This window comes from Malania oleifera, chromosome 6 (assembly GCF_029873635.1).
Source record: "Malania oleifera isolate guangnan ecotype guangnan chromosome 6, ASM2987363v1, whole genome shotgun sequence".
In the NCBI taxonomy this organism is placed as follows: Eukaryota; Viridiplantae; Streptophyta; class Magnoliopsida; order Santalales; family Ximeniaceae; genus Malania; species Malania oleifera.
The window spans coordinates 25,600,342-25,613,699 of record NC_080422.1 but is presented as its reverse complement, the minus strand read 5'-3'; the positions used below and the strand labels follow the sequence as shown (position 1 = coordinate 25,613,699).

At 35.8% G+C, this 13,358-nt stretch overlaps 1 protein-coding gene across 2 annotated transcripts in view; it reads right to left on the bottom strand.

Moving 5' to 3' along the window:
* Positions 1-5,753: 5,753 nt before the first annotated feature.
* Positions 5,754-13,358, bottom strand: part of LOC131157264 (U11/U12 small nuclear ribonucleoprotein 65 kDa protein) — a 59,847-nt gene continuing 52,242 nt past the window's right edge. For both annotated transcript variants that reach the window (XM_058111266.1, XM_058111267.1), the window contains exon 13: positions 5,754-6,466. In XM_058111266.1, coding sequence (XP_057967249.1) covers positions 6,383-6,466 — 84 coding nt within the window. In that variant the 3' untranslated portion in view covers positions 5,754-6,382. The remainder of the gene's footprint in view (positions 6,467-13,358) is intronic.

The following is a 13,358-nucleotide window of genomic DNA, read 5'->3' as shown; positions in this document are numbered from 1 at the left end:
AGCAACAAAATGGAGATGAGTGTAGCCTTCTCTGATCCACTGGTTGATGAGATCTTGATCAAGCTCAAGATCGACATATTGTTCTTTAGAAGAAGCTGGGATGAGACACTTGTCAAGAGCTATAGTCTGAACGAACTCCTTGACTTGAGGTCGGTTATAAGCGATGAGAAGTGTGCGAACTTGGTTGGCAAGAGATCTTTTTCTTTTAAAAATATTGTAGGGATTTACAAGAGGAAGAGAGGTTTCCTGTATCTGAGCAGAGTCAGGAATATAGGAATATTCTACTAGGTTGGTAATTTTGGAAGAAGTTGTTTTCTTGATGGAGGGAGGTAGAGAGATGGAAGAAGAAAGTCGAGCAGGTGTAATTTCTGAACTTTGTGAATGAGAATCCATGGTTTGCAAGTTTCCTCTTTTAGCTATTTGTTCCTCGTTATTTTTCTTAGGAGCGATGTAGGTACCACTCCTGGGATAAGGTAACCTCTCTCTCTCTCTCTCTCCTCAATTTCTCCTTAAATCATTAGCCAAACTGATGATCAGAAACTACCATGATGTTCTAGGAGCATTTCTCTACAAGTCCCACTCCTGGGGAAAGGTACACTCTCTCTTTTCTCTTAATTTCTCCTTAAATCTTCGGGTAAATTGACGATCAGGTACCACCATGGGGTTCTAGCTGCGATCATCAACATTTTGGCAGGAGTGAATTCAATTTGGGGGTCCTAGGCACCACTCCAAAACGAGAGTGGGATTTAGGGAATTAAGGAAATTGGTTGTTTTCAGGGGTTTAATTGTTGTTTGAAATTTATAGGCCTAGGAAATGTTAAAATAATATTTTATTTAGGGTTGATTTGATTAAATAGGGATTATTGAATCAGGGTTCGGGTAAGCGTCGTAGGCATCATTTTAACGTCCCTATTGGCGTAGTTTTAGAGAACCAAGTAAGGGGATTAAGTTAGGTCAGTAATTTTATGAAATTTGAATCAATTTAATTGTTATGTTTATATATATAACTTGATTTGAGAATTTGAAGGTTATTTTCGAAAACCCCGTTCGGATTGATTCATTTTACAAAATTAGGATATATGATATGTAATTTCGTATAAAATGAACGGTGGACAGTTGAATATATATATATATATATATATATATATATATATATATATATATATATGAGTGCATTTAAATGTGAAATTGTGTCGTAGATGATCTGAATGGGTTGGAAATTATAAAATATTGGATTATTTGAGAAATACTAGAAATGCTTGTGAAAATATTGAAATTGTTTATGAAATGCAAGAGTTTGAAATAATGGCTAGTGGTCGGGTATTGTTTAATTGGCCAAGAACCAGGAATATTATTTGACGGCTGAGGGCCGGGTTTTAATTGACGGTTATATGCCAGATTGTATTTGTGGCCGGGGGGCAGGTTTTTGGAATAACATAAAATATATGTAAATTGATATTTTAAATGGTAATTTCTATTATCTAAATTGCATGATATACTTTAAGAACCCTAGGGACCAGTGTATTGTGAGCACAGTACCGTTGCTAGTGATTTGTTATGTGGCTGTGTGCGCCCACACCTGTGCTAAGAGGTGTAGGGTGGCCTTGTCCGATTTGCCTACGTGAGGTGAATGTACCCTCCTTGAGTAAGGACAGTCGGACCAGTTGCTAGAGCTGCATATACCTGCAGAGTATGTTAGTAGAGAGTATAGATGACTATTGTCTGGGTAGATCCCCCAAGACATTAGTCTAGCCTTCGGGCCGCACAACTCATGTCATAGGAGAAGTAAATGGTGTGTTTGTCACAAGGAGTGTCTTATATGCATATCTGTTAATTTATGTGAATACGGATAATTAATAAGATAACTTCGAGGGCTTGTTGAGAAATGTGAGTGCCCTATAGTAGTAATGGTATTAGAGTAGAGGGAAGCTACTTGTATGGGCGGGTAATCTTCCCCATCCTTGGCTAATTGTGTGTGTAAATGTAAAATAAGAATGATATCATAAATGTATTTATCTACTTAGTGAACTAGTTATTTCCTGTACACTAAATGCATGTTGGCCACACACTGATATTAACTTAGTTTTTCCCTTATTGAACTGTGTCTCACCCCTACTTTACAAACTATCTTTTCAAGAAATCCTAAGGATTGAATCTAGCAAGCTAGAGGAGTCGAGCTAGTGGTTTAAATTTATGAAGGTGGTGTGTATGGATGGAGATTTTATTTTTGTATAGTTTTATGGGATGTAATTATGTGAAAATGAAGATATTTGTGTATAAAGATGGTTAGAACTCTGATAATGTAATTTGAGTATTTTGTATTTTATTTCCGTTGCATATGTGTGTTTCATATATGATGAATAAGGTATCAGATACACAGACATCACTAAAGTAGCACCACGGGCCCACGTGGCTGGTCGGGGCGTTATAGGTGCTCTTAAGGAAATTATAATTTTGAGGTCGAACTGATGGAACTTGGAAAATGTGATTTTCAAGCTTTTGAGCTGTGAACGCCGAGCATAGAATTTGAGTAATTCAACAAGATCTCAGTAAGTCAGGTAAGGGGAATAAATTATAGCAGTATTTTGAGAATTATTGGTTGAATTGATATATGAAAATGTGACTATGGAATTTTGATTGGAATTATTATATTATGAATATTAGATAAAATATGTGTGGCATATGATTTGTTTTGGAAACGTTCTTGAAATTGAGTGTGTGTTTTGCACTGAGAATAATAAGTATATATATATATTGAAAGGCTTTATGCAGAAATGGAAATAAAAGAAGCCAGTTATGTTTTATATACTAAACTCGGATAATATGAAAATAGTTTTATTGAGAAACATTGAAAAGTGATATGTACTAAAGAGTATCTTCTGAGAAATGATGAAATATGGAATATGGAAATGCTTTACTGAGATATATATATATATATATATATATATATATATATATATATATATATATATTATGAAATGAAATGTGTGTTGAAATGATGAAAATATCATTGACGTGATAGGATGAATTGTGAATGCTAAAAATGAAAATTTTGCAATGTAAATGTCGAAATGTGAATATTGAGATGGGGAATACTGAATTTGTGAATATTGGAAATGTGAAAATTGTAAGGAGAATTCTTCAATGTGAATACTGAAATGTGAGTATGAAAATATGAATATAGCAATGTGAATACTACAATGAAAATGCTGAAATGTGAATACTAAAATGCGAATATGAGAATGTGAATATTGCAACATGAAGGTGAAATGTGAATACTAGAATTGTGAATATGGGGATGTGAAAATTTGTGATGTGAAAACTACAATTGTGAATACTGTAATGTGAATGAGAAGTGTGAAATGATGAAATGTGGAGAGAAATAACCTCAACAATGGGGTGAAGCATGGCGTAGTGAATATTTTCAGGGGCACTGTAACCTCGACCATGGGGTGAAGCATGGCTTAGAGAATATATTCAGGGCAGTATAACCTCGACCATAGGGTGAAACATGGCGTGGGAAAATATTTTCAGGGCAGTATAACCTCGACCATAGGGAGAAGCATGGCGTAGAGAATATTTTCAAGTGAGCATAACCTCGACCATGGGGAGAAGCACGGCATGTAGAATATTTTCAGGATAGTATAACCTTGACCAAAGGGTGAATCATGGCGTGATAAATATCTTCAGAGTATCATAACCTCGACCATGGGGTGAAGCATGGCATAGAAAGAATATTCTCAAGGCAGTGTGCTAGATGATGAAATGAATTTGAAAGTGGAAAGAAAGTGCGTGAGTTTAATAACATAGATAAATAAGGCGATGTAAAACTTTTCACCTGAGGGCTTTCTGAGTAAGGTGAGTGCCCTAATAAGTATCAATTGTAATCGTGCCCGAGTTAATCGGGTGGGGTTATAAACGATATCAGAGCATAGGGGAGCTACATGTATGGGCGTGTAATCTCCCCTATCCTCAGGGACCTTCGCTAATAAATATGGGTTACATGTGAATGAGATGAAAGATTCGAATAAAACTTATAAAAACTTGTGTTTTATATCTATATGATTATGAGAAAGATTGGTGTATTTTCTCATATGATATTATCACTGAAATGTATATGTATGTTATGATATAATGAAACTTATACTATTACACACTGTAAATAATTTATTTCGTCTTATTAAGATGTGTCTCACGCAAATATCTAAATATTTCAGAAAATCGTGACCGGCCTGGAGATAGAGCTCCAAGATAGAGGGGAGCTGACACCCTGATTAGACAGGGTGAGTGTTTTGAGTTAGGAATGAAGGATTCCCCTAGAGTTTTGTTTGTTTTTGGAATGTGTTTGATATGTGTATATTTGTGGATGTTTAGTACTCTAGTTATTTGTATTTTGGATGATTTATATATATATATTGACTTCCGTTATTAGGGTTGTTATACAAGTTTGACTGATTACCCGGTATCCCACTTCGGGTCGAGTAGGGTTATGTTGAAATGGTATCAAGCATTCTGACATGGCTGATGTGTGATTTGAATATTTATTGTTGATATATAAAAATAAAAATAAAAATGGTATGAAAATCGGGGTGTCACATCTATGTATCCTCTCATAATTTTTATTATACCTTCCAACATGTCCATTCAGGTCTCCTCCTATGAATATTTTCTCAATCCCTGGTATGCCTTGTATAATATTATTCATCTCTTCCCAAAATTGTCTCTTAAGATTTTCTACTAAACCGACTTGAGGGGCGTAAGCATTTATTATCTCTTGTCCTAATATCATCTTGATTTTTATATTTCTATCCCCTACTCTATTTACATCAACAACAGTATCCTTTAAGCTTTTGTCTATAATAATTCCTATTCTATTCTTATATTTTTCTTTTTCAGTATACCAAAGTTTAAATCTGAATTTATCAATATCTCTAGCTTTCTCCTCCACCCACTAAATTTCTTGAATGCAAATTATATTAATTCTTCTTCTACTCATTGTATCCACAATTTCCTCCATAATTTCCATGTTTTTACCCGTGTCCCTATATTTCAAGTTGCTAATCTAATCTTAGTTTACCGAACTAACGTCTTTACCTGCTCACGTCCAAAATGATGCAGGAACCCTCAGATATTTAACACCATACCCAGGCGCTGACATGATGCGTCGCTTCGAGGTGACAACTTAACTCACCCTCGCCCACTTTTCGCTACATCCAAATAGTACAAATGCATCGCATTCGTAGGGGACACCCCAGCAAATATTGTTACAACAATATAACCCATAAAGTGAAGGCATTTTTTGAATGATTGACAAACCGTCTGATGCTATCGAATAATTTATGAACTCTTACAAAATAACAATTGCGGAATAATCTGTAGACTTATATGGATTGCCCCCATCTATCACATATGTGCTGCAAGAAACTCCCTTTTTTTTTTGTTTTTTTTTTGAGAATTCTCCCCACAACCCAAGAAAAAAGTGTGAACCCAATAATTGATAGATAAAATTAAAATAAAATAAGATCAATTTCGTCACTTCTATTTATACATGTTGAACACACTTCATTTCATTTGCAAAAATATTCATGATTTGTTTTGTATGCAAGAAAAAATAGAATGGAATGAAATTGAGATTTATAACTTCATGTATAATTTTTCGGTTCATTTCACTTCAACTCATTCCATTTGACCGTACCAAACATTAGACAAATACCAGTTCTAGTAATAGTGCATTATCTGTAACTTGCAACAAATAAAAAGCAATACCCTAAACTTGACATGCACCATGCACCAACATATTTCTCCCAGCAGGTCACACAGCATTCCAGCCCTATTTACATTCAATAGGCATTTTCCCCCATAGTTTCCACAAATGTATCTATTAAATAAGGATGAAAATCAGCAATCCAATTTAAGAAAAGGTTTCTTTACAACAATACAACTACTTTTGCAATTCTAATGGGGCATGATTGTAACTATGAGGGCAACTCAGCATCCTGCACAAGGACTGCAGTACTCTTGTTGATGCAGTTTCCCCTCATTTTGATCCCTGAGGAAGGAAACACTAATGTATCCTGGGGAATGTGCCCCAGTCCTACAAAATATTGCTGCGCGAAGCTTATTGGATTCGCACTGCTCATGTGGTGTAATTTTATTGGATGGGAAGCACATGCTTCCTAGGGCCTCATGTCCTCACATTTTCAACCTTTTAAGCAGCAGGATCCTAGGTGCCTTCCTTGCAAGCCACATCAATTTCACACATAATGTGACCTATTTCTGGAGGCTAAATGGAGCTCCATCACAAATGAGCCAATAATCAATGAGGAACTCAGATGGTTGCAGTATAAATAAACAGCTTCCTTCTGCAGTTAAATTAGCTTGCCTATTTTGCTTTGGCAGCTACAGGATTCCGTCCAAACTGGATGATCATCGGCTTGCCTTTGAACAGGTATCCGTTCACTAGATTCTGCAACCAACAGTTACGATTACATAAGACTTCAGTATGCTACGCATCACTTCATCAGAAAGATGCTAAAATGCAAGGATTAAAGATCTAATTCAGTGGCTAAGAAACAGAAATAATTAATTTAGTGTTTTAGGTGCAATAGAAACTGCTAATATTATTTGGAAGGCCTTGAAATCCAAGAAGACATTATCTCCACTTCGCTTGAGTACCATACATGTGCAAGAAGAATATTTCCACTTGAAAGGGAAAAAAAGAAAAGCATTTTATAACCATCAATGGCAGCAAGTGGGAGCCAACAGTCAACAATTGGTGGGACGGACCAGATATTTCTTTCCAAACCAAAAGGCCAGATAATAGATGCCAGAACATTAGCACAGTTGCATGAGATGGCATTGAAAAAATTATTAAAAAGAAAAACTAAAGCAAACTAAAAGGAGGCGAAAAGGTGATGTAAGATCCAACAAAACCATTTAGCACTCTGCTTCATCATATACACATTGATATTTTTTATTTTGGTTTTCCTTAAAACATAGATTGATAGACAGAATAGCATTATCACTCCCAGAAAAGCTATGTTCCCCAGTTCACTGATCATAAAAGCATGCAGAGACACTGCACAGGGTACCATTTGCCTTGGAGACAGTATGATGAGCATGTGGGCTATTTAAGATAAAATATGGCACAAGTCTGGAACACCTAAGAGTTTGTCTTCTGTACAAATCAAGAGGAAATGCTTTTAAATTTGAATATTGGTATAAGATAATTAAATTGTAAAGACATATGATACTATGAGCAAAATAGGCCATAGAAACAGTTAGTTATGAGTTCCAGGATAATTAATTATCTTATACTGGTATAAGATATTGAATTGAATGGTACAGAAATATGTTACCATGAGAAAAACAGGCAATAGAACCAAAATTTCAAGAGTTTTAAGACAGGAATAGGATTATGAAATCTGAATAAAAACAGTATCCCCCACTTAATTCAAAATTCAATTTTTAAACTATAGGAAAGAAATTTCTTTTTAACTGAATTAAAAAATATGAATGAGGGAGGCTTCCTGTAGGAGACATTAAGCGTATAGGTGTGTCAGCGTGATGGATATGTTCATTTTTATTCAAAGAAAAGTCATTTGTTAATATAGGTAAATTGATCATATAAACAAATGATGCCTAACTAATATACAAGCATAAGTGTCTATTATTAAAGACTAGAGAAGAAACAAATTGGGGAGTGGGAAGCATCGTAAGTTCCACTGGCATAGGACAGGAAGCCAATTTGGGCCTCTTTGGATGCTGATTACAAAGATTATGGTCAAGGGATTGTTGTATCCTAAGGCAAATCGAGTGAATTTAAATGATTAAATAGGGTTATGGGGTTTTATTTCAAATAATGAATCCTTATGCTTTTTATTTAACTAGTAAACAAATGTGTGCATTGCATGTGAGTAATTATGAATAAATAAAATATAATATAATATTTTTAAAAAAATCTTTAAAAAAATCTAGCTTTTAAATCCAAGATATTTTGCAATTAAGTACTTCATAGTTGTTGAAAGATTGGGCAAAATTGAAGAGCTCACATCAATGATAGGTCTCTCCCTCTATTTATAATATATGTCAAGTACAAATCCAATGACCATAAAACCCTCAACTCACATTTACTAACATAACTCTTAATACATACTAATAATGCTAAATGGCCAAATAACCATCAACAATCCCCCTCAACGTAGAACATATATATGCTCCTATCTTGTTAAAAATGAATTTCACACAAGCACCCTCCAAGGCTATAGCAAATAAATCAGCAAGCTGAAAATCAGACTTCACATGATTGGTTATAATAAGCTTTTGTACATGTTTATCCCGAACAAAGTGGCAATCAACTTCAATGTGCTTTGTCTGCTCATGAAAGACCAAGTTGGAAGCAAAATGAATAACAGCTCGATTATCACACATCAGCTCCATATGCTGAGAATATGGAAAACCCAGTTCTTCCAACATGCTCTTCAACCAAACAAGTTCACTTGTAGCATGAGCTGCAGCCCTATACTGAGACTCAGCACTTGACTTGGCCACAACAGTTTATTTCTTACTCTTCCAAAAAACCAAATTACCACCAACAAAAATATAGTACCCGGTTGTGGATCTTCAATTGGAAGGCTACCCAGCGCAATCTGCATTTGTATGTCCCTGAATATGGGTAAAACCCCAATCCTGATATAAGAGACCTCTTCATGGTGCACCATTGAGATATCTCAAAATGTGAATTACTGTATTTCAATGACTTGTTCATGAAAAATCGAGAAACTGATTCATGACACTTGTTACAAAAGCTATATTTGGTCGATTGTGAGATAATTCAACTTTTTAACAAGTCTCCAGTATTGTCCTAGGTTAGGCAACAAATCACCCATTGGGTTGCGAGTCAAATAAGAGGAAAAAGGTTTACAATAGATATCCCCAAAAGGATCCAAACTCCAAACCCTTTTATCATTCCCCAAACGAACATGAAAAGAATCAAGAAATTTGGTTAAAAGTGCAAACTCATCAATTCCTCTATCATTGAGATTTTCTCCCGAAATGGGATTCCAAGAAAGACTATCCCCTTGCAGAAGAAAAAAAATCAGAAATAGGGGTATCATGGAGAATAGAGACTCGATAAAGATGGGGAAAAGAAAAGGCCAACAGCATCTCCCCAATCCAAAGGTCTTCCCAGAAACAAATTTGCTCCCCATTACCCACCATGTACTAGATTTTTAAGAAAGAAACAATCATAAATCTGAGCTATGACCTTCCAAGGACTAGCAAGAATAATACTACCCCAACTTTAGCATCCCACCCATTCTATAGTAGACCAAGTAAATTGCAAATTACCTACCTACGAGGATTAGATTCCAAAGGAAAATGCCATAACCATTTCCCCACCAAAGAAATGTTTTTGGACACCAAATTACCAAGACCTAGACCTCCCTCCCTTTTAGACCTACAAACAATCTCCCAACCTACCAAGTGATCTCTTTGACTCTCCCCTACTCAACCACAAGAAATCGCTCATTAATTTCTCAAGCTTGTGCATCACTCTTGCAGGAATTCTAAACAGAGAGAGATAACATGACAAATGGAAGATAAACATGCATGGATAAGAGAAATCGGACCCCTAAGGTGAAGAACGCTCCTTTCCACCCATTCAATCTCCTAGTCACTCTCTTAAAACAGGATCCCAAAAAGAATCAGCATTAGGATAGGATGTGACCAGCCTATGCATTCCAATCTCACTTGGAATGCATTCTTTATTTGTTTAAATGATTTTCCTTTATCATCTTATAGTGAATCTTATTGTGTTCTCTTTTAAGCCTTGTATCAATGTTTGGAAAACAAGGGAGTTACCATCTTAGCATGAATTTGCTTGCTCATTGTTCCCTTTTGTCTTCTTTTTGTTGGTCTTCTTGTGTGTTTAATGATTAGTATATTCATTTGGCTCATATTCTGGGTTAATTCATCTTAGTCTCTATTTGCTTCTTTGAATATCTCAACCTAACTAATGATGGGATGATAGGGGAGATCTCACCATATGGTGACCTCTTCCTTCTCAACCCTAGGCAGGGACACGTGCTTTCCCTTAAGCCCATATGAGTGAATGGAAACCGGTGCTTGCACTATGGGACTGAGATTCTGAGGGCAAATGTGGAATTCCGCTCATCAAAATGTCCTTTCTTTCAAAGATTCAAATTGTTACTTTCAATGGCCGATGATGAGTTTTGAAGGATTTTCAAAAACCTCCTGGTTTTTCCAAGCATCCCAAATCAAAAAGAAACTTTCCCTTTTTTCAAAAGTCAAATCTCTCTCTCATAATAATTGATTGTCCAATCAAAGAGACTTTATCCACCATTAAAAACCTTGATTGACAATCAAGAGATTTTCAAATCTCCCATTTAAACATTGACTCAATCAACCATCAAAACCCTAATTGACAATCAATGATTTTCAAATCCTATTAAATAGTTGACTCAATCAACCATTAAAACCTCTTATTGACAATCAATGATTTCCAAATCTTCCATTTAAGGGTTGACTCAATCAACCATTAAAATCTCTTATTGGCAATTAATGATTTTCAAATCTTCCATTTAAGGGTTGACTCAATCAACCATTAAAACCTTGATTGATAATCAAAGATTTTTATACCTCCCATTTAAGGGTTGACTCTATCAACTATTAAAACCTTGATTGACAATCAGAGGGTTTTCAACTCTCCCATGAAAGGGTTGACTTCAAGCCTCCATTAAAAGGTTTATTTTGGTGATTTTGAATATGAAAAAGGTCTATTTTTTAGCCATATTCAAGAAAACTATGGATATTCCTTCGATTCTTCTATTGATTGTCTCGAGGATTTATCTTATGTGTCACTCCTCCTTTAGAAAGTTTAGAGGGTATTAATATGTTTGATGATGAAGTCCCCAAAGATGTTAAAAAGGTTAAGGATGGAATTCTACGCGCTCTTGTCAAATTCGTGGGAAAGACACTGAAACTCAAAAGGTTGTTGGATGACTTAGGCCTTATGTTGTCTAATCAAGGAGCTAACGACATCAAGCTTGATGGTGGCAAATCCAACGTGAAGAAGGGTCAAAGGGAATTAGCTAATTTGATGTGTTTGGTGAACTATGATCGGAAGGGATTAAGAAGAGATTTCTTGGATTAGCACAGAAGATTTTATTTTTGGTTTGCTAAGGTGGTGTAAGGATTGAGTTTTGTACCCTCTCTGGGGTCAGCGGCCAATATTCTTGTGTTGTGGATACTCAATCCAATTATCAAAGTGGGTAGTTTAGTGGGTTTTTTTCTCTCTTTCTATCTTGCTAGAAATTAAAGATAGGGGTCAATGGTGGGTTTCCTCTATGTACGTCCTTCTAGGCCTACTCTTAGGGTCTCCTTTTGCGATGAGCTTTATTTAGTTTCTAGCTTATGCTTGCCTAGGTGGATTGTGGGTGGTGATTTTAATGCAATAAAGTTCCCTCAAGAAAAGAAGGGGGGTGGAAGGGTTAGTGCATCTATGCAAAAGTTTGGTTTGGTTATTAGGGAATGTGGGTTAAGGGATTTCCTTTGGAAAATGCTAATTTTATGTGGTAAGTGGGTGGAGCTAGGGAAGTGGTAGTAGAACTGATAGGTACTTGTTCTCCAACGAGTGGGAGGAAGAAGGTGCGTGGGTCTCACTCTTTTAAGGTTCAAAAATACGTAGTTAGATCATGGCTCCTATCAGACCATGGTAAATGATTGTTGGAGTGAAGATGTGAAAAGGGTTTAAGAGGGGTTTAGATTTGTAAATAAATTGAAGAGGCTGAGAGAAAAACTAGGTGTGTAAAACGGGAGATGTTTGGAGATACTAGGTTTTAAAAGCCTATCATTTTACAAGAATTGGAAAAGATAGATAGAAAGGAAGAAGGCATGACCCTTTCAAGGGAGGAAGAGGCAAGAAGGGTTTCCATAAAAAAAGGAACTGGAAGAGCTGATCTTTAAGAAATGAGAAGCTAGAGGCAAAAGACGAAGTTTAAATAGGTAAGAAATGGTGACTGTATTGTAGATTTTTTCATATGATTGCTAGTGGGAAACTCAGAACTTGATGAGGGAGATGGAGGTGGATTGGGGGGGTTATTATCTCGGACTCTAGCAGGATTGCCTTTGAGATCACTAATTTTTATTATAATTCGTATACTGAGGAGGATGAGAGTAGAACAATGGTGGAAGGATAGGAGTGGGATCTTTTGTCTATTGATAGCATAGCAGGGTTAGAGATACCTTTTGAGGAAGAGAGGGCTACAGTTTTTGGGATGGAAAGGGATAAAGTTCTTGGGCCGGATGGTTTTAGTCTAGCTTTCTATCAATATTGTTGGGTGGTAGTAAAGAATGACTTTATGAAGGTTTTCAATGGATTCTATTGGAATGAGACTTTAATAGTACTAATTCTACTTTTATCACTTTGGTGCTGAATAAAAGTAGGTCTATTAAGATTTCTGATTATAGACCTATTAGTCTAGTATCTAGTGTTTATAAAATAATCTCTGTAGTACTAGCTAATAGGTTAAGTGTGGTGCTTGACAAGACTATTTCTAAGGCCCAAAGTGCCTCTATTGGGTTGGGGGGGGGGGGGGGGGGAACCGATTGTGGATACCATCTTGATTGCAAATGAAATTGAGGATATTAAGAGGAAGAAGAAGTGATTCATTTTTAAGTTGGATTTTGAAAAAGTTGGAGTTGGAACTTTTTGGAAAATATTTTTATGAGGAATAGTTTTGGAGAGAGATGGAATAGATGGAAGAAAGTTTGCATGTCTAATGTGAATTTTTTGGTGATAGTGAATGGTGAGCTTAAATCTTGTTTAGGGCCATGAGGAGGATTAGACAAGGGGATCCTCTTTCCCTGTGTTTGTTTGTTTTAGTGGCTGATGTTAGACTTGGCAAAGCGGATCGGGTCGGATAATCCATGGCGGATAAGGTGGATTATCGAGTGAACAAATCATAATCCATATTCGACTCATTTAAGTGACGGGTTAGGCAGTTTTAGGTCAGATAATTCATGGCGGATGGGCAGATAATCCGCCATTCTCAAATATAATTTTATTAATAATTTACATTGTGTCATAATAATTTAAATTGTATACGACAACTTGCGATTTGTTTGTGTATTAACTTTTCTAGTAACTATATCAATCATTCAATCGTTTATACTAATTAACAACTCCTTATTCATGTAAGTAAAACTGTAAGCATTAAAACATAATAAATTAGTCCCAATCCAACTCAAAATAGAAACTCAAGGCTCAATTTTAATGGAAGAAAGGAGAGTTATGAGTGACTTAAAAGAGTTGTACCAATAGAAAATATTGTGATGTT